The sequence below is a fragment of the Sprattus sprattus genome (genome assembly GCF_963457725.1).
Source record: "Sprattus sprattus genome assembly, chromosome: 4".
Taxonomy (NCBI): domain Eukaryota; kingdom Metazoa; phylum Chordata; class Actinopteri; order Clupeiformes; family Clupeidae; genus Sprattus; species Sprattus sprattus.
In genome coordinates this window covers 33038444-33061317 of record NC_137923.1, presented here as the reverse complement: position 1 = coordinate 33061317, position 22874 = coordinate 33038444, and the positions used below count along the sequence as shown (strand labels likewise).

Genomic DNA, 22874 nt, shown 5'->3' with positions numbered 1-22874 from the left:
ATCATAGATGACATTCGTTCACTGCTCACTGAGAATTGAATTAACAGTTATCTTTTTTAAAAGCATACCAGGATATATGTTTACTTTGAGGTAGATAAATAAAACAAACGTGGGCAATGAGTGATTGTGTTTGGCCTGTTCCATTTTAAAGAAGAATATTTCGTCCCGCCATATTCAAATTTTCCATCCGTTTCCAACAGCCGTTATTGTCCTCAAAAAAGGGACCGTTTTATACAAGAATTCAAATTGTCCAAAAAGAGTTTTGCACCTTGTGCACATTTCATTCTTATACCCAGCTATTCTATGTCCAGCTGTCCGGACCAGTGCTCCATGTGCAATGGCATTGGGCAACAGTTCATAACACCTCATAATTCCTTTTGGGCAACAGTTCATAACATCTCATAATTCCTTTAGTTTAGTCTTGCTCCAGAACTCACTCCTCTTTTCTCCTGCGTTCTACTTCTCTGAGCCTCTTTTCTAGGCGTCTCACATGCTCCTCCAGGTGGGTGGTGTGGTCCTGCAGTCCACTACGAGGCCCCACACCCAGGAGCACACAGGCAGCCACCAGCCCTGCCAGCCACATTGCCCTGGTTTCCATGCTGGCATCTGTATCGCTCAAGATCCACCCAAACAGTACCAAGGCTCCACCCAGCTTCAGGAGCCAAAGGATCCTCCACACAGCTCCGGCTACCAATTGTAAGAGCAAAGACAGCATCCAGTAGCCAATCACAGCCAGAAGAGCCCACTGGGTAACAAAGAGTACTCCCTCGGGAGAGATTTGCTTGAAGGGTAGTTGAACTAAGGTGAGGAAGAATGAAAAGGCAGAGATTAGGCTTGCAGACCTGCCATCTTAACACTATACTATGGCTACAGATCACATTCTCACCTGTCCTGTGGTTTTACACTATTACTCGAGGTTGTCTAGAAAGAGTGGTTCCACATCAAACCCTTCAACCCCTAAACTGTCCTAAGAAAATGTAACACCTATTATCCTTGGGTCAATAAGACCTGGGATTCAATTTATGTTTTAACTCACCTAAATATTTAAGCACAGCTTTACGATTTGAGACAGTTTTACAATTACTTGCATATACAGTGGGGAAAATAAGTATTTGAACCCCTGCCGACTTCGCAAGTTTGACCACTTGCAAAGAAATGTGTGATCTAGAATTGAAATGGTAGGTGTATTTTAACAGTGAGAAACAGAATATCAACAAAAAAATCCAGAAAACTGCATTTTATAAGATTTATGACTTTATTTGCATTTGATGCAAAAAATAAGTATTTGAACCCCCAAGCAAACAGCAATAATTCTGGCTCCCAATGGCCAGTTATGTGCCCAAAAAGCACACAGATTAGTCCTCATTAGGTCTAACAAGGTATACCTGATCTCAACTGGTGACCTGTATAAAAGAAACCTGTCCAAAGAATCTTACTTCACACCTTCAACCTCACCACCATGGGCAAGACCAAAGAGCTGTCCAAGGACGTCAGAGATAAGATTGTAGACCTGCACAAGGCTGGAATGGGCTACAAAACCACCGGCAAGCAGCTTGGTGAGAAGCAGATAACTATTGGTGCGATTATTCATAAATGGAAGCAACACCAAACAACTGTCACCCACTCTAGGTCTGGGGCTCCATGCAAGATATCCCCTCGTGCGGAATCAGTGATCATTCGAAAGGTGCAGAATAACCCCAGAACTACACAGGGGGAGCTTGTGAATGATCTCAAGGCAGCTGGGACCGGAGTCACCAAGAAAACCATTGGCAACACACCACGCCGTAATTTTTTGAAGTACTGCAGCACTCGCAAGGTCCCCCTGCTCAAGGAAGCGCATGTACAGGGCCATCTGAAGTTTACCATTGCACACTTGAATGATTCTAGGGAGGATTGGGAGACAGAATGTGGTCAGATGATACCAAAATCAAGCTCTTTGGCATCAACTCGACTTGCCGTGTTTGACAGGGGGGGCAATGCTGAATATGACCCCAAGAGTACATCATACCCACCATCAAGCATGGAGGTGGAAACATTATGCTTTGGGGCTGTTTCTCTGCCAAGGGTACAGGACGACTACACCGCATCAAGGGGACTATGGATGGGGCCATGTAACATGGAATATTGGGCTTGAATCTCATTCCCTCATTCCCTCCCATTGAAAACACAACCTTAAAGATTTGGAGAGGATCTGGAAAGAGGAGTGGACCAAAATTCCTCCTGAGATGTTTGTAAACCTGGTGACCAACTACAAGAAACGTCTGACGTCTGTGTTTGCCAATAAGGGTTATTCCACCAAGTACTAAGTCATTTTTGTCGGTCAGTTTTGGGGGTTCAAATACTTATTTTTTGCATCAAATGCAAATAAAGTCACAAATGTTATAAAATGCATTTTTCTGGATTTTTTTGTTGATATTCTGTTTCTCACTGTTAATATACACCTACCATTACAATTATAGATCACACATTTCTTTGCAAGTGGCCAAACTTGTGAAATCGCAAGGGGTTCAAATACTTATTTTCCCCACTGTAATTCAACCAAATAGGTGTTAACAGTCAGCTGATTTTTTTTCTCTCTCTCTCTCTCTCTCTCTCTCTCTCTCTGTGTTCAAAATTGGTTAGAGCAGAACAAATAAAGATGAAACCTCTTTTGAACACTAATGACAACTATGAATATAGTTTTTGCTTCAGCCTATGCCCCCACTAGCATATGGCCCTGTAAAGCTGTACATTTCGGAAAGATAACCTAAAAACAAAAACACTGATGGACATTACTCTGCAGTAGCAAGGCGTGTGTCAGTTGTTAGAACATGTCTTGCATTGTTCCACTAGGTTGACTTTTCTCACACCCTTCCTGACGCTTTTATCTGTCTGCCTAATAACATAGTGTTTTGCACTTTAGATTTAGAATGTTAAGCTCTGACTGAAAGAAACTATGGTGTGAACTCCAAACTCATAAGAATATTGACTTCACTCACACAGAATATTTTGTCCTTAACATAAACTCACAAGACATTCCAAAAAATAGGGAGTGAGACAAGGGAGTGTCTAAGTACTGCGTTGCTCTCTAAAGGTCATTTAAGTCTAGACTGGCAAAACCTGTACACAGGGCTTCCAAGATTTGTTAAGCTTCGTACAATGGCGAGTGATTGGCCTACCTTTAATTCCTGTGGTGCTCAAAAGCTCTGTGCTGTATTGGGAGATAATATTCAGAATGTTGGCAGCACCCTCTGACAGCGACTTGACCGCACCTCTAACACACTGGGTGTGGGAAAGAATGGGAAGAAGAACTCAATGAGAGCACACTTCATAAATGGGCAGTATGGTGACTGGCTGCAACATAAGACATGTTGATATCAGACTATGGGCTAGGCCTACAAAATAGAGCAAGGGTTTTCAACCTCGCTCCTGTCCCCCACTAGCCTGACGATGTCATACTCATAATTCTAGTAAGAATATGAGTCTGATACTGACCCATTGGGCTGTGATTATGGGGCGTGTTTCAACGAACCAAGAAAAAAAATGCCTCTTCGCTCAATTGGATACCTACAACTAATCAGAGCAACATATGACCATCTGATACATTAAAACTTTTACCGGATCCCGTAGGAAGGACGGCAAAAACATATTTTCGATCGACTAATGCCTTGATTGCGTTTCTCTGCTTCTCTTTCAAAATAAAGGCACTGTCAATATCTGTGAGATATGCCTGCTCACGTACTTATTAGCAGCAAGGCTAGCTAGCTACTATGTGTTTCAATGGATTTTTTGTCTAAGCAATAACCTATCAATAATGGTCTAGAGCGCTTCAATTAAGACCTGCAATCGTCGGCAACATTTGCGTTGCACATACACAACTAACAGAGTCAATGTAGACATAAAAAAAGTCGTGTAGATAGCTTAAATCACATAAAATATGTCCCACTAAGCTCCCGAGACGCCGCCATCTTGGTTCGATTTATAATCTATCTATTTATCTAATCAACTCAAGCGTTGGTTGGTCATCTGTCCATCATCGTATAAAGCCCGCCCTGACAATTTGATTGGTGACAGAATCCTACCTTCTGATACTCTCTCCCCCAATATGCTCAAAGCCAGACCGAATCTCACTGACCAAAAATGTTGTGGGCGGGTTTCGGGCTGGTATCCAGGCTAGTCCCCCACCTGATTTAGCTAATGAAATGGATTGTGTAGAATCAGGTGTGCTTCAATTTTAGAACAGGTAAATAGCTTCAATGCAGGGCGCAGAAGAACTTCTACTACGGAGTTATAATACATGAAAATAAAAGACCAGTCTATTTAGTTAACTAACCTGAAGAGAGGTATCCACGGCCCGTTTCCCGATAAGGGACACCAGGTAACTGTGAGCGTCCACTGAAAGGTCTGACAGAACTTCTCTTAACGTTAGCAGCACGCCGGGGGGCGCCGTCTTTGCATCCTCCTGCCGCGCAGATGCAACCGAGCATAATGGAATTGACGCATGCAAAACAAGATACAGAAGTATCCACTCACAAGTAATTTTAGCCATTCTCAAACCAAGCTTTTTTGTGACTCCCTGTTGTAACCTTGCGAGGTGGCACGAATGTTAATAATACACTTGGAACTGACAAGGTTAAAGGAGGTGTAATGTGGGCAAATTAATTACATTAATTACAGCTGTACAATTCCGCACATTTCCCTTCCTTTACTAGCAAGAAGTTCCAGCAGCGTGAAGTTAGCCCAAATACCGAAATGAAACAGGAACTAGCGCTTTAAGCTAACAGTTAGCATTTTTTCAGAATAAAGGTTTTCGGTTTTCAAGAAAGTATTAATAATAATAAAACGATCTGTTAGCTAAATTGTCGAACAATGAACACATATCACGTCTAAAGCACGTATAACAATATATATCACAAAATCTAACAGGAAAAGTGTCATATCATTAAAACAATTAAAGATTAAGTAACCTAAGCCCAACTGAACACACCTGCTGCCTTGAAGTTGTTGGGCTGAGAAAACTACAAATTGTCTCTGCTAATATGGGGCATAGATCATTTCAGCAAAACCTCTTCTAACATATTATGAAATAAAAAGTGGGGAATTGTCGGCTTTGCACCCTCCAGAACCTATAAACCGAACAGCCCATTGACCTCCATAGGCCAAACTATAATACAGCTGCTGCATTAAAGTTGTTGGGCTGAGAAAACTACAAATTGTCTCCGCTAATATGGGGCATAGATGTTTTCAGCAGAACCTCTCCTAACATATTCTGAAATAAAAAGTGGGGAATTGTTGGCTTTGCACCCTGCAGAACCTATAAACCGAACAGTCTATTGACCTCCATAGGCCAAACTATAATACAGCTGCTGCATTAAAGTTATTGGGCTGAGAAAACTACAAATTGTCTCCACTAATATGGGGCATAGATGTTTTCAGCAGAACCTCTGCTAACATATTCTGAAATAAAAAGTGGGGAATTGTCGGCTTTGCACCCTCCAGAACCTATAAACCGAACAGCCTTTTGACCTCCATAGGCCCAACTATAATACACCTGCTCCATTAAAGTTGTTGGGCTGAGAAAACTACAAATTGTCTCCACTAATATGGGGCATAGATCTTTTCAGCAGAACCTCTGCTAACATATTCTGAAATAAAAAGTGGGGAATTGTCGGCTTTGCACCCTCCAGAACCTATAAACCGAACAGTCTATTGACCTCCATAGGCCAAACTATAATACAGCTGCTGCATTAAAGTTGTTGGGCTGAGAAAACTACAAATTGTTTCCGCTAATATGGGGCATAGATGTTTTCAGCAGAACTTCTGCTAACATATTCTGAAATAAAAAGTGGGGAATTGTTGGCTTTGCACCCTCCAGAACCTATAAACCGAACCGTCTATTGACCTCCATAGACCAAACTATAATACAGCTGCTGCATGAAAGTTGTTGGGCTGAGAAAACTACAAATTGTCTCCGCTAATATGGGGCATAGATGTTTTCAGCAGAACCTCTCCTAACATATTCTGAAATAAAAAGTGGGGAATTGTCGGCTTTGCACCCTCCAGAACCTATAAACCGAACAGCCTTTTGACCTCCATAGGCCCAACTATAATACAGCTGCTGCATTAAAGTTGTTGGGCTGAGAAAACTACAAATTGTCTCCGCTAATATGGGGCATAGATCTTTTCAGCAGAACCTCTGCTAACATATTCTGAAATAAAAAGTGGGGAATTGTCGGCTTTGCACCCTCCAGAACCTATAAACCGAACAGCCTTTTGACCTCCATAGGCCCAACTATAATACACCTGCTGCATTAAAGTTGTTGGGCTGAGAAAACTACAAATTGTCTCCACTAATATGGGGCATAGATCTTTTCAGCAGAACCTCTGCTAACATATTCTGAAATAAAAAGTGGGGAATTGTTGGCTTTGCACCCTGTAGAACCTATAAACCGAACAGTCTATTGACCTCCATAGGCCAAACTATAATACAGCTGCTGCATTAAAGTTATTGGGCTGAGAAAACTACAAATTGTCTCTGCTAATATGGGGCATAGATCTTTTCAGCAGAACCTCTGCTAACATATTCTGAAATAAAAAGTGGGGAATTGTCGGCTTTGCACCCTCCAGAACCTATAAACCGAACAGCCTATTGACCTCCATAGGCCCAACTATATTACAGCTGCTGCATTAAAGTTGTTGGGCTGAGAAAACTACAAATTGTCTCCGCTAATATGGGGCATAGATGTTTTCAGCAGAACCTCTCCTAACATATTCTGAAATAAAAAGTGGGGAATTGTTGGTTTTGCACCCTGCAGAACCTATAAACCGAACAGCCTATTGACCTCCATAGGCCAAACTATAATACAGCTGCTGCATGAAAGTTGTTGGGCTGAGAAAACTACAAATTGTCTCCGCTAATATGGGGCATAGATGTTTTCAGCAGAACCTCTCCTAACATATTCTGAAATAAAAAGTGGGGAATTGTCGGCTTTGCACCCTCCAGAACCTATAAACCGAACAGCCTTGTGACCTCCATAGGCCCAACTATAATACACCTGCTGCATTAAAGTTGTTGGGCTGAGAAAACTACAAATTGTCTCCACTAATATGGGGCATAGATCTTTTCAGCAGAACCTCTGCTAACATATTCTGAAATAAAAAGTGGGGAATTGTTGGCTTTGCACCCTCCAGAACCTATAAAACGAACAGTCTATTGACCTCCATAGGCCAAACTATAATACAGCTGCTGCATTAAAGTTATTGGGCTGAGAAAACTACAAATTGTCTCTGCTAATATGGGGCATAGATCTTTTCAGCAGAACCTCTGCTAACATATTCTGAAATAAAAAGTGGGGAACTGCGGCTTTGCACCCTCCAGAACCTATAAACCGAACAGCCTATTGACCTCCATAGGCCCAACTATATTACACCTGCTGCATTAAAGTTGTTGGGCTGAGAAAACTACAAATTGTCTCCACTAATATGGGGCATAGATCTTTTCAGCAGAACCTCTGCTAACATATTCTGAAATAAAAAGTGGGGAATTGTCGGCTTTGCACCCTCCAGAACCTATAAACCGAACAGCCTATTGACCTCCATAGGCCCAACTATATTACAGCTGCTGCATTAAAGTTGTTGGGCTGAGAAAACTACAAATTGTCTCCGCTAATATGGGGCATAGATGTTTTCAGCAGAACCTCTCCTAACATATTCTGAAATAAAAAGTGGGGAATTGTTGGTTTTGCACCCTGCAGAACCTATAAACCGAACAGCCTATTGACCTCCATAGGCCAAACTATAATACAGCTGCTGCATGAAAGTTGTTGGGCTGAGAAAACTACAAATTGTCTCCGCTAATATGGGGCATAGATGTTTTCAGCAGAACCTCTCCTAACATATTCTGAAATAAAAAGTGGGGAATTGTCGGCTTTGCACCCTCCAGAACCTATAAACCGAACAGCCTTGTGACCTCCATAGGCCCAACTATAATACACCTGCTGCATTAAAGTTGTTGGGCTGAGAAAACTACAAATTGTCTCCACTAATATGGGGCATAGATCTTTTCAGCAGAACCTCTGCTAACATATTCTGAAATAAAAAGTGGGGAATTGTTGGCTTTGCACCCTGTAGAACCTATAAACCGAACAGTCTATTGACCTCCATAGGCCAAACTATAATACAGCTGCTGCATTAAAGTTATTGGGCTGAGAAAACTACAAATTGTCTCTGCTAATATGGGGCATAGATCTTTTCAGCAGAACCTCTGCTAACATATTCTGAAATAAAAAGTGGGGAATTGTCGGCTTTGCACCCTCCAGAACCTATAAACCGAACAGCCTATTGACCTCCATAGGCCCAACTATATTACAGCTGCTGCATTAAAGTTGTTGGGCTGAGAAAACTACAAATTGTCTCCGCTAATATGGGGCATAGATGTTTTCAGCAGAACCTCTCCTAACATATTCTGAAATAAAAAGTGGGGAATTGTTGGTTTTGCACCCTGCAGAACCTATAAACCGAACAGCCTATTGACCTCCATAGGCCAAACTATAATACAGCTGCTGCATGAAAGTTGTTGGGCTGAGAAAACTACAAATTGTCTCCGCTAATATGGGGCATAGATGTTTTCAGCAGAACCTCTCCTAACATATTCTGAAATAAAAAGTGGGGAATTGTCGGCTTTGCACCCTCCAGAACCTATAAACCGAACAGCCTTGTGACCTCCATAGGCCCAACTATAATACACCTGCTGCATTAAAGTTGTTGGGCTGAGAAAACTACAAATTGTCTCCACTAATATGGGGCATAGATCTTTTCAGCAGAACCTCTGCTAACATATTCTGAAATAAAAAGTGGGGAATTGTTGGCTTTGCACCCTCCAGAACCTATAAAACGAACAGTCTATTGACCTCCATAGGCCAAACTATAATACAGCTGCTGCATTAAAGTTATTGGGCTGAGAAAACTACAAATTGTCTCTGCTAATATGGGGCATAGATCTTTTCAGCAGAACCTCTGCTAACATATTCTGAAATAAAAAGTGGGGAACTGCGGCTTTGCACCCTCCAGAACCTATAAACCGAACAGCCTATTGACCTCCATAGGCCCAACTATATTACACCTGCTGCATTAAAGTTGTTGGGCTGAGAAAACTACAAATTGTCTCCACTAATATGGGGCATAGATCTTTTCAGCAGAACCTCTGCTAACATATTCTGAAATAAAAAGTGGGGAATTGTTGGCTTTGCACCCTCCAGAACCTATAAACCGAACAGCCTATTGACCTCCATAGGCCCAACTATATTACAGCTGCTGCATTAAAGTTGTTGGGCTGAGAAAACTACAAATTGTCTCCGCTAATATGGGGCATAGATGTTTTCAGCAGAACCTCTCCTAACATATTCTGAAATAAAAAGTGGGGAATTGTTGGTTTTGCACCCTGCAGAACCTATAAACCGAACAGCCTATTGACCTCCATAGGCCAAACTATAATACAGCTGCTGCATGAAAGTTGTTGGGCTGAGAAAACTACAAATTGTCTCCGCTAATATGGGGCATAGATGTTTTCAGCAGAACCTCTCCTAACATATTCTGAAATAAAAAGTGGGGAATTGTCGGCTTTGCACCCTCCAGAACCTATAAACCGAACAGCCTTGTGACCTCCATAGGCCCAACTATAATACACCTGCTGCATTAAAGTTGTTGGGCTGAGAAAACTACAAATTGTCTCCACTAATATGGGGCATAGATCTTTTCAGCAGAACCTCTGCTAACATATTCTTAAATAAAAAGTGGGGAATTGTTGGCTTTGCACCCTCCAGAACCTATAAAACGAACAGTCTATTGACCTCCATAGGCCAAACTATAATACAGCTGCTGCATTAAAGTTATTGGGCTGAGAAAACTACAAATTGTCTCTGCTAATATGGGGCATAGATCTTTTCAGCAGAACCTCTGCTAACATATTCTGAAATAAAAAGTGGGGAACTGCGGCTTTGCACCCTCCAGAACCTATAAACCGAACAGCCTATTGACCTCCATAGGCCCAACTATATTACACCTGCTGCATTAAAGTTGTTGGGCTGAGAAAACTACAAATTGTCTCCACTAATATGGGGCATAGATCTTTTCAGCAGAACCTCTGCTAACATATTCTGAAATAAAAAGTGGGGAATTGTCGGCTTTGCACCCTCCAGAACCTATAAACCGAACAGCCTATTGACCTCCATAGGCCAAACTATAATACAGCTGCTGCATTAAAGTTGTTGGGCTGAGAAAACTACAAATTGTCTCCGCTAATATGGGGCATAGATGTTTTCAGCAGAACCTCTGCTAACATATTCTGAAATAAAAAGTGGGGAATTGTTGGCTTTGCACCCTCCAGAACCTATAAACCGAACAGTCTATTGACCTCCATAGGCCAAACTATAATACAGCTGCTGCATTAAAGTTGTTGGGCTGAGAAAACTACAAATTGTCTCCGCTAATATGGGGCATAGATGTTTTCAGCAGAACCTCTCCTAACATATTCTGAAATAAAAAGTGGGGAATTGTCGGCTTTGCACCCTCCAGAACCTATAAACCGAACAGCCTTTTGACCTCCATAGGCCGAACTATAATACACCTGCTGCATTAAAGTTGTTAGGCTGAGAAAACTACAAATTGTCTCCACTAATATGGGGCATAGATCTTTTCAGCAGAACCTCTGCTAACATATTCTGAAATAAAAAGTGGGGAATTGTTGGCTTTGCACCCTGTAGAACCTATAAACCGAACAGTCTATTGACCTCCATAGGCCAAACTATAATACAGCTGCTGCATTAAAGTTATTGGGCTGAGAAAACTACAAATTGTCTCTGCTAATATGGGGCATAGATCTTTTCAGCAGAACCTCTGCTATTATGAAATAAAAAGTGGGGAATTGTCGGCTTTGCAGCCTCCAGAACCTATAAACTGAACGGCCTGAAAATGGTTTGAGGGTAGACCCTCGAATAGATTCAATTTGAAGTAGAAAGCTGATAATGATAATTTAACTTAAAAAATAATTATACCCTTTGATTGCCTATTATTTCATGATTAGCCTGTATCAAAAAACCTTCTCCCCCTCTTCTTTTATTGCACCTCTTTATTAAACAACATTTTACTCTTTTAAAAAACACCCTTTTATTAATCAACATTTTACACTTTTAAACATTTTAACAGAGCTAAATATAGCCACAATATTGCACATTCACAGACTTCACAACGAAAATAAACAGATGCAACAATGTTTCTTTTTTTTTAAAGTTTTTTTTAATTTTGACAATAGTAATATTTATGATACAATCTCTATATATAATATCTCCATTCCAGACACACACACACACACACACACACACACACAAAACCCCTCTTCTTATTTACAAGTTATACTATTTACAGGCTATACTTTTATACAAAAAGGAAAAACAATCAATGGATGGATGAATGGACAGATGAATTAATACAGTATTATGAAGGGAGCCAATTTAGAAACTGTAACAGACATATCACTAATTCATGTCAGAAGCTAGATGTGGATTCCCATATCATTACAAATTATTTTACGCATTTGCGCTGACTTTCCACTGATATGATTAATACTTTTTAGAATTTTTTTGGCAAACAGACAAACATACAACCCACAACTGCTCCCGTCTGTCTGGTTGATGAAATAACTGCACTCTTTGACATTATTAATAATGCATCTAACATTTATGGGTCTCCCAGTCATTGCTATGTACTGACAGACTAGATAACGTTGGAGGGAACTAATATGTTCTTCAATTGTTTTATTTTCTGAATATGAGGAGTCCATAATGTCCATGTGCACATACATGCTCTCATTTACCTGCACTGCCTTAGACATGTACATTGCTACACATATCCAATGTGTACCACTTACATTAATTGGCACAACAATTGTATCTAACTTCCACCAGTTACTTTTGTGTGGTTTTGGGGGCATCCAGTCATAATTACTGAAATATAAACTATTAAGACTCTGTGTTACAAACGTTGCTGGTACACCCAGAACTTTTGAACTTACAACCTTCCTTTACTTATGTATCTATGTACCTATCAATAACAGTGTCGTTTAGCCAACCAGAGCAATCTAAGACACAATATGGGTTTGATTCTTGTAATTTCTTCGCAAATACATTGACCCAGTTGTTCTTAGGGAAATAATTACGCACCCCATCACCCCTAAAAATACTTTCCCATTCATGGCTTTCTAAGGAAAATACTGCAGTCTCTTTTAGATTATACTTAAATGTACCGAAACAGGACTCATGTCCTAATACACTGTGTAAAGTGGCTTCACTAATTGGACTTGATGACTCAATATCACCGCTAACTTCATCCTCTGCCACAATGTCTATATCCATATCACCACTAACTTCAAAAGTGTCACCACTACTACTTGTAGAACTTCTGTCGTCATGAATTAAATTTCTAATGTTTTGCCTATTCTCAGTCCACATTACTCTCAGCAGAGGAGCACTTTTTTTAAGGTCAGACGCCCTTCTATGTGGCCAACCCAATGACTTTACAACTACATTCCAAAACCCTGTTTGATCTACGCTTCTATGTTTCAAAAGCTTTTTAATCGTGCTTGACACTTTCAAATAATCTATAGTCTTGTTTTTCTTGACATGCTTATAAGATTTAGATCCTCCATTCAACTTCAGACCAAAGTTGGATAAATTCAGTCCACAGTCATCAGTTGATGAAGACACCGCAACTACTGACTTCACGACACCAGAAAGCACATCATCCAGACCAAATGATAGTCCATAACCATGACCACTTGCACTTTTGTCTACACTCTCACTGTCCCAGACACCAGCAGAAAAAGACACCGCAACTACTGACTTCACGACACCAGAAAGCACCTCATCCAGACCAAATGATAGTCCATAAACATGACCACTTACACCTTTGTCTACACTCTCACTGTCCCAGACACCAGCAGAAAAAGATACAGCACTTATAGGCTTGGCTGTCCGTGGCTGCAGGTGTTGGGCTGCCTTGCGCCTCTGGACTTCCGGTGCTACTGGCGATGGCCTGCTCTTCTCAGGGGCCTGAAGAAAACCAAGAGACACACAGAGAGGTGCAACAGTATTACAAGATAGCACAGATTTAATGACAACCAATAGCAGCAGAACCAGGTCAGAGTCTGTAAACGTACAGTTTCTAGGGCTGCCTTGCGCCTCTTGCGCCTCTGGACATCCGGTACTACTGGCGATGGCCTGCTCTTCTCGGTGGCCTGAAGAAAACCAAGAGACACACAGAGAGGTGCATCAGTATTACAAGATAGCACAGATTTAATGACAACCAATAGCAGCAGAACCAGGTCGGAGTCTGTAAACGTACAGTTTCTAGGGCTGCCTTGCGCCTCTGGACTTCCGGTACTACTGGGGGTGGCCTGCGCTTCTCAGGGGCCTGAAGAAAACCAAGAGACACACAGAGAGGTGCAACATAAATGTAATGATTGCAGTCTTTAACACAAACATGTAGATACAACAGCATTCAGGGCAGAGTCTGTATACTCACCGGTTCTGTGGATGGCCGGCACCTTTGTAGTGCTTTGGGGAAGCAGATGACTTCTGTATCCTGAAAGCAGCATCTCACGCCCTATAAAAGTACAGTAGGTTTTAGAAAGTGGGACGACTTTATAAAGGCATTCAAATTGAACTCAATGTTATACTTACACCAGCCATCCTCCAGTACTTGGTCTTTGCAAGGTCTTCCCTCACACCATGTTTCACCTGATACCAATGAGATAAACATAAGAGTTACACATCCAGTTTTTGAAAATGATTGTAACAGATGTAATAGCGAATTCATCATTGATGAAACAGAGACAAAAACACAAACGGTAATTACCATTGAAAATTCGAATGGTTGGCATAGCTTCGGGGGACGCAGAGTCCCCGAAACCACCAACCTTGGCTGCCTCACAGGAACCCTGGGCCTACTAGGGGTTACCCTGTGGACCGGCTGCTGGACCGGATTGAGGTGCAGGTATGCAGCTGTCCAGAGAAGCTGCGTAAAGAGGGGCATACCCAAACTGTCGCTCAGGTGTACCCCGTCTCTGCACCACAGCTCGGACTCCTTCAGCGGAAAGTGTTCCGAAACACTGCGGTAACGTACGCCAAGAGCAGCAGCGATGCGGTGGAACATATGCCGCATATGCTTCTCACGCTCGGCATCCACCGTCAGCCGTGGGGGGAAATCAAGGACAAAGACCTGCACAGATAGCAATTATAAGAGGGTGTCTTGTTATTATCATAATCATTACTGTTAATAGTTCCTGGCAGATGCTAATAAATTATTACGCAATAACATAAAAATTATGACATGGTCTGGTAAGAGAGGAACACAGCATTAGCCACGATAACAAAATAATTATCCTATTTCATTATTGAGCCCACCTTTGACCAGCGCTCCATGGCACTCCTTACAAATGCAGCGAAGTCTTTGCCCGCCTCCTCCATGGTGTGGCTCGCTGTCAGGTTGTTGCTTGGTGCTAACAAACAAACGAGGTCTGGGGAGGAGGGGGGCTGTTCAGCTCGCAGTTCATCCCTCAGCTCCTTAGCCGCAGCCCCGGGCGTACAGCTATACCCGAAGGTCATGCCACCATGATCGGGCATCTTCAGGATACCGTCAGTGAGGCTTCGGAGATGAGAATCTCCGAATACCATTACAGACTGGAAGGACACAAATGTTCAAACATTAAATTTACAATGCATACACTTCCGAAGAGGATGTGATGTAGAACATTGAAATGATTTCACACATTTCCCATTCAGGACATAAACGAGCCATCATTACGTGATGAAGTGTGTGATGTAGACCATTAAAATGATTTCCCATTCAGGAAATAAGAGCCATTAACTCATAGCTTACCTTGGTCCCAGGAGCTACTGTAGTCTTGGGCCAAAGGGTGCAATGTTTTTTGCCGGTCACCTCCGACTTAGGCCAGTCCGTCATGGAATGACGGTAACCAGTTCCTTTGGCATACATCATCTGCAAAATGAATATTGCATGTTATTCAGAAGCACATTATTTGTTAGTGTTAACATTAGAGAAAAGAGAGAATGAACTGTGTAAATACAGTTTCCTGTGCTGAACCCCCAGCAATCTCCTGGGACACACATGTGTTCCCCTCCTGTAGGCTAATATAACCCCAGAGAACTTATGTATATATGTATATATGTAATGACAAAAGCAATCAATGTAGTCTACATTTTTTTAAATGGATCCTTGCAGGCACTATGTAAAAGCTCATTAGTTTTGGTCTCACCTAGCCTATGTAGCTATGATCTTGTGGATCAATACATTATTAGTTATTAAAAACTTACAAATCAAACAATAGCGATACGAGAAAATGAATATGCAACATACAGAACCATTAAGGTATGGCTATCCATGCAAACCTCACTTTTTTGAACTTTTGAACTAAATATTAAAACTAGATAAAGTATGCATATTAGGCTACTGCAAGTTCGTAGAATTGAAAATGTAACACTAATTTCAATCACAGGCATAATAACAACAATAAAGCATGCAAGACATACCTTGGCTTCCTTAAGCTTGATTGCGTGTCCACAGTGAAGAGAAAAAGTTCTTGCAGTACTGCTTTCAATTGTCAAAAACTGCGGGGAGAGGGCCTTCTTTACCTGGGTATTTATGAGGCTATGGGACGATGATGGGCCTGGTCAGATCCCATAATGGTCCTGGGAGCCATTTTCATTGGTTCCCTACTAGCCCCAAGGTGCCCCGTGGGGCAGTTCATTTAGATTAATCCATTTAAAAATCTCTGTGAATTTTTGTCCTACAAACATGAAACTTACACCTACAGCAACCTTAAAACCTCTTCTTTTAAAATATTTACAGTTTGAAACTAAAATATAAATAATCACTATGTAAGGAGAATATAACTAATCCTTTGCACATTTCAGTCTGTGAGTGAGGCTTCAGGAGCCTACGACCCGCCCATTAGCAAATGACAACCATTCATATGATAAGGGGGAGAGGGCCACAAAGACATTCAAGGGCCATTACGTGCTGGCCATTGTCTTTGACCAAGGTGTCCCAGAATGTTCATACCTCTCTCATCAATATGCATTTTGGTCTAAGTGAAGAAAAGTGTCACTTTCTAAAAAAGAAAACTTCCAAAATATTTACAATGTGTTTAGTCTGAGCACCTCTAAATCTAGATTTCATTTTAGTGTCTTTATATTTCATTTTAAAACAAAACTTTGCTTTACTACATTCCTTTTACTCTCATTGTATTATTGCTGAGTTGTTCTAGAATATAATCATACAGTGGGGAAAATAAGTATTTGAACCCCTAGCAAAACTGACTGACAAAAATGACCTAGTACTTGGTGGAATAACACAGCACAGACGTCAGACGTTTCTTGTAGTTGGTCACCAGGTTTACACACATCTCAAGAGGGATTTTGGTCCACTCCTCTTTGCAGATCCTCTCCAAATCTTTAAGGTTCCATAGTCATCCATAGTCCCCTTGATGCGGTGGAGTCGTCCTGTACCCTTGGCAGAGAAACAGCCCCAAAGCATAATGCTTCCACCTCCATGCTTGATGGTGGGTATGATGTACTCTTGGGGTCATATTCAGCATTCCCCCCCTGTCAAACACGGCAAGTCGAGTTGATGCCAAATAGCTTGATTTGGGTATCATCTGACGACATTCTGTCTCCCAATCCTCCTTAGAATCATTCAAGTGTGCAATGGTAAACTCTAGATGGCCCTGTACATGCGCTTCCTTGAGCAGGGGGACCTTGCAAGTGCTGCAGTACTTCAAAAAATTACAGCGTGGTGTGTTGCCAATGGTTTTCTTGGTGACTGGTCCTAGCTGCCTTGAGATCATTCACAAGCTCCCCCTGTGTAGTTCTGGGGTTATTCTGCACCTTTCGAATGATCACTGATACCGCACAAGGGGATATCTTGCATGACCAGTTGAGATCAGGTGTACCTTGTTAGACCTAATGAGGACTAATCTGTGTGCTTCTTGGGCACATAACTGGTCATTGTGAGCCGAAATTCTTGCTGTTTGCTAGGGGGTTCAAATACTTATTTTTTGCATCAAATACAAATAAAGTCATAAATGTTATAAAATGCAGTTTTCTGATTTTTGTTTGTTGATATTCTGTTTCTCACTGTTAAAATACATCTACCAATACAATTCTAGAAGTGGCCAAACTTGTGAAATCGGTAGGGGTTCAAATACTTATTTTCCCCACTGTTAATGCCACTTTTGCCACATGGTTTTTATTTAGATTAAATATACAAAAATCTCAGGCATGGCAAACTACCTAACAGAGTCAAAAAAAAGCCATTGGGTTGGAAGTGTTAATGACCCTAAGTTAATGACCCTAAGTAAAGTTAATGAGCCTAAGAATAGCAGATTGCAGATTGATTCACACTTGTTAAAAGAGAGTTAATGTGTTAATGAGTTTGTGACATGTTGTGTGTGAAATGGTGAGAAATAATTAGTCTGTATGAAGGTGAGGAATGTTGTTGAATTACAAGTTAAAGGCACCCAGTGCAACTTTCGAGGCTTAAAAATAAACATTCAATTTCTAGTCTTTTTTACACGTAGTAAGTTTCAATAACTCTATCAGTTCTCACCACACAACGACGTCTCATCTTTGCTCCTAGAATGTCGATATGTAATGGTATGGAGTTATTGAAACTTACTACGTGTAAAAAAGACTAGAAATTGAATGTTTATTTTTCATTGAATGTTTACATAAAGTTGCACTGGGTGCCTTTAATGTCTGAAAGATCATCATTAATGGTAGGCCCCATAGGTTTCAGCACCATGGATAGGGTCCATCACGGGAACACGGCACGGGAACACTTGAACACTTGAACACCTGATTATGTAGGCTACGCCTGGCCCATATCCAGTAGCCTATAACAGCGACGAAAATAAGACAGTGTGGACACGTTCATTCTGTGATTTATAGCCTATGTGTATGGACATATGTGGACGTGTAGGGACGAAAATATGACTCTGATGATATGTTCTGTTGTTTGTGTATGGACGTTCGCGAATAGAAAATATGACTCGGTGTGCACAAGTTTGTTCTGTTGTTTGTGTATGGACGTTCACGAATATCATGTTCTGTTGTTTGTGTATGGACGTTCGCGAATATCAATGCCATCAATGCCAGCAATAAGATACAATACAATACAATAAAATAAGATACAGTCCGCAACATAAGATACAACACAAACATTAAACAGTCCGTTAGTACGCTGAACAGTCCACAACGTTGGACTACTAATTTGATACCCATTCACCCGTTTTTCTCTGGAAATATCCCGTAACCCGGAAGTACGCAATTCTTATTTGGGCGTCTTTGGGCCAACTTCACACTGCTAGAAGTTCCAGTCTGGGATAAAATCAACGATTTAGTTTTATTTTGTACATTTCCCTTCTTCAGCTGAAACAGTATGACGTTTACTGCCACCTGCTGATAAGGAGTTGAACAACAAAAAAAAATCACACACGTTGAAGTAGCCTAGTATAATATACATTTATGCAAAATGCACATAACAGTATTATAAGCTAGTATGTAATTGAAAGCAGAAACTATGATTATAGTTTAGCATAGATTAATTTATTTTGAGGTTAGATTGCCAGTATTCATACATTGTAAGTCATGATTAAATTGTCTGTGCAACTGTTCAAAACTGTATGTACCATGAGCACAATTACATTAAAATGTATTGTTTACCTGAGTTAAGGGTATCCTATGTAAACGTAGTATTTTGTCCACTAGAGAACGATCTTTATTAATATACAAAGTTACATTGGGGATCTTACAGTTTTTTCCAACCATTTTCACACTTGGTTCAACACTTTCTCAAAACACTTAACACATCCAAGCATATCAGTAGACTATGTGAACTTAACTATGGATACTTTTCCATTGCTTAGATAAAAAATGCAGTCAAAGACCACTTCTTCCGAAATTCATGGATACCTGTCTCAGTCAATGTTCACCATCAGCAAAATGCTGTGCAACTACAGCATCTTTTTTTAGATATTTAGATACTCAAAACAGTTAACTTTCAGTTCATAACTAGACAAAATGTAGATCACTGTAGATGGAAAGATGCTGTATTTTGACAGTTAAATGAAAATGCTGAAAATGTATTTAGCCCTGTTTGCGGCATTGTTACCAACTACACTAGCTATACAATTACACAACAGTGGTGCAGTACAGCATTTGCGTAGAAAACATAGATGTAGGTGTCGCTAAAGACCTTTTCCCACTATTACTGCTGCATATGAAAGTAATGGGCCATCAATGAGGCAAAGTGACCCAAAAACGCAGCTACAACAGCCATGTCAACTGTAATGTACTTTGACTTATTTGCAGGTAAGGCCAAAGACGCAATCAGGCACATCTCGAGTGGCCGAGAGTCGCCACTTGCGCTTCACGCGATCTGGCACTACGCGAGTGGGCGAGACTCGCCACTTGGTGAATGAAGCGCGCTTCACTTAGGACGCGATCTGGCACTCCGCGCTGCATTGCATAGAGACGGGCGCACATGAGACATATACGTTGTTGAGACACTTATTAAAGATCTTAGCCTACTATATACGTTGTTGAGACTCTTATTAAAGATCTTACTCATTCCCACAAAGATGAAACAAAAAGCTACACGTAGCCTATGAACGTTGTTGAAACCCTTATTAAAGATCTTACTCATTCTCGTGGTTGAAAGTCGGTAACAAAACAGAGACAAATAGCTACACGGTCAAGCAATGTCATTTGACTCTTATTAAAGATCTAGGGCCTAGGCTACTCATTCTCGTGGTTGAAAGTCGGTAACAAAACAGAGACAAATAGCTACACGGTCAAGCATTGTCATTTAATGTCATTTATTTCAAAAACCAACAATCAGAGTCTAATAGCTCTGGTTCCAAGACACAAAAAGGCCAGGAACCAGGTCTGATGGCCCATCAACCTAGACAAAAGGCAGGAGCCGCCTTGATGGTTCTAACCTGGTGCTGTGTAAACTACCTTGTGGGGGTTGAATTGGTATTTTGTAATTTTTTTTGTTCAGCCACTTAACATTTTATAGTGTATTCATATCTATATCTACTTATTTAAAATTGTTGTCCCCATTCATTGTATTTATATCATATCATGCCTCTTACTTCATATTCATTGTACTTATATCATATCATGACTCTTACCTCATATTCATTGTACTTATATCTTATCATGTCTCTTACCTCATTCATAACTTCTATTGCTACCTTCACCTGTACCTGTATCATATATCTGCACTAATGACCAACTATTGCTGCCAATGTTACTACTGCTCATACCCCATATATCTTGTATTGTCATATCATACTGTATATATCCCATCTATTTATTTTTATATTACCACTATACATATGCAGAATACTCTGCACTCTTCTGCTGGTTCTTCTGGTTAGATTCCATTGCATTGTACTTATATCATATCATGACTCTTACCTCATATTCATTGTACTTAAATCTTATCATGTCTCTTACCTAATTCATAACTTCTATTGCTACCTTCACCTGTACCTGTATCATATCTGCACTAATGACTAACTATTGCTGCCAATGTTACTACTTCTCATACCCCATATATCTTGTACTGTCATATCATACTGTATATATCCCATATATTTATTGTTATATTACTTTACATATGCAGAATACTCTGCACTCTTCGGCTATGGTTCTTCTGGTTAGATTCCGTTGTCTCAGTACTTGGCCAACCCCCTGTGTGATGTCACGTTTGAGCGCCAGTGTTGTCAATCACATGTGGGCGCCAATGTTGGAAGTTGTATTGTTAAACGTTCAGTACTTTGGTAGATTAAAGTGTAAACTTTGAATACAAATGCCAGTATACAACTTCTATATATTATCTGTAAGGTTGTGAGTGTGCGGTGGTAATGTAAGTTGGATTCGTAAAACGTAATAAATGACATTGCTTGACCGTGTAGCTATTTGTCTCTGTTTTGTTACCGACCACGAGAATGAGTAAGATCTTTAATAAGAGTCTCAACAACGTATATAGTAGGCTAAGATCTTTAATAAGAGTCTCAACAACGTATATGTCTCTAACCACTCTGTTAGTAGTAGTCATGTAATGGCGAACTTACATTGATGTGCTTTTTTAAATTTGATGGCGAGTTCCAGAATGCCGACAGCGTAGTGTTCTTAATGCAGAGGCGACACTTGAAGTAATAGGACTCTTTTTTTTTCTTTTCGATGAATTCAAACAATTCGGCTAAATAAGGCCAGGGGTGTTGGGCACCAACTTCTGTTTCATCCGATGATGCTGCAGTCAGCTCCTCAGCCATTTACCTGACAAATAATATTAATAATCTCTAGGAGTAAGAACTCTCCATGACCAAAAGCACGTACACCACCTTGTGCCTCCTAGCCTGACGATGTCATACTCATAATTCTAGTCAGAATATGAGTCTGAGACCGGACCACTGGGCTGTGATTATGGGGCGTGTTTCAACGAACCAGGAAAGAAAATTCCTCTTCGCTGAATTGGATACCTAGAACCAATCAGAGCAACGTAGTATTACAGTTTTTCACTGTTGCTAAAACCCGTTTTTCAAAACAGTACCGTCTTTATCAAAACTGCACACAGAAAATTGAAAACCTCACACACAAAATGCTAAACCTGACACTCCCTTTGCAAGATGACTCTTTGCTATCAAATCTCTTAACTGTTCACAAAATGGAACTCGTGTTTTCATTTGGTTCACACAGCCATATTTTCAAAACACACACGCATACATTCATTTAGTACACACAACTAAGCATTAGCTGCACACTACCAAGCATTTACAGCACACAGAAGTGCAAAATTGAAAACACAATCATCGAAACACACCATATGAATGACAATGACTCATTGAGCCCTTTCTCCTTTTGTAAAATGTATCAGTGTAGGCCTACATTTTTCATAGTCAAACATAAAACAGCAATACCGTTGTTCTCACAAACCATATTTACAATTTTAGTCTGTTCCACCAGATTGTATTGACATAAAATTGTATACAAAATGCTTATAGTTTTTCTCAATTGCTTACACACATTTTTTGAAAGCATGCCTCGTTCTCAAAACTCTAACCACAAATTCCAAAGCAACTAACTGAAAATGCAAAACCCTTTATATCTCCTGGAAAATGCTACTTTGCTTTAAAAAAATATTGAAAGTGTGTTTTCTTCCTCCACAGTGTGGTTCTCTTTCAGTCCTGCAAAATACAAATACTGTGAGCACACTACGTATATTATATTGATATGCAGTATTACAGTACACAAGGCAAACAGATTTCGTAATTGTTCTCCATCCTGAAGGTTCTAATGAAAAACCATGAAAACATGGTCTACCACAGCGGCCCAAATCTCATTAGAGATGACCATTCTCCTTCTTCTTTCTCCTGATCCTCCTCCTTCTTCACCTTGTCCTCATTCTGTTCCTACTCCCTGTCCTCCTCTTCCTTCTCTCTGTCCTCCTACTCTTCAACCTCCTACTCCTCCTCCTTCTTGTCCTCCTCTTCTTCCTCCTCTCACTCTTACCCCTCTCCTTCTCTGGTTGTGGATCTTTTCAAAGTTTTCAATAGTTTATCCAACAAAACAGAGGCTCAAGACACTTTAATGGTGCAGTCCTCACTGCAAATTGGTCAAAAGACCTGAAAGTTTAGATATTTTACTATTTGTGGTTTCCAGGTTGATGCTTTGAGATTTTACTTGAAAATTGTGTGCAACAACAGAACTTTGTGTACACTGTTTTGACAACAACGTGATGTGTAATTGACATCA

General features: G+C 40.5%; 1 protein-coding gene across 1 annotated transcript; it reads right to left on the bottom strand.

The window, feature by feature from the left end:
- Positions 1–433: 433 nt before the first annotated feature.
- tmem109 (transmembrane protein 109) lies at positions 434–4528 on the bottom strand (the record flags this gene model as incomplete). The annotated part of the gene is made up of 3 exons (XM_080836997.1): positions 434–798; positions 3159–3261; positions 4313–4528. The coding sequence occupies 3 exons, from the start codon at positions 4526–4528 to the stop codon at positions 434–436; spliced, it is 684 nt and encodes a 227-aa protein (XP_080693123.1).
- Between the last annotated feature and the right edge of the window lie 18346 nt (positions 4529–22874).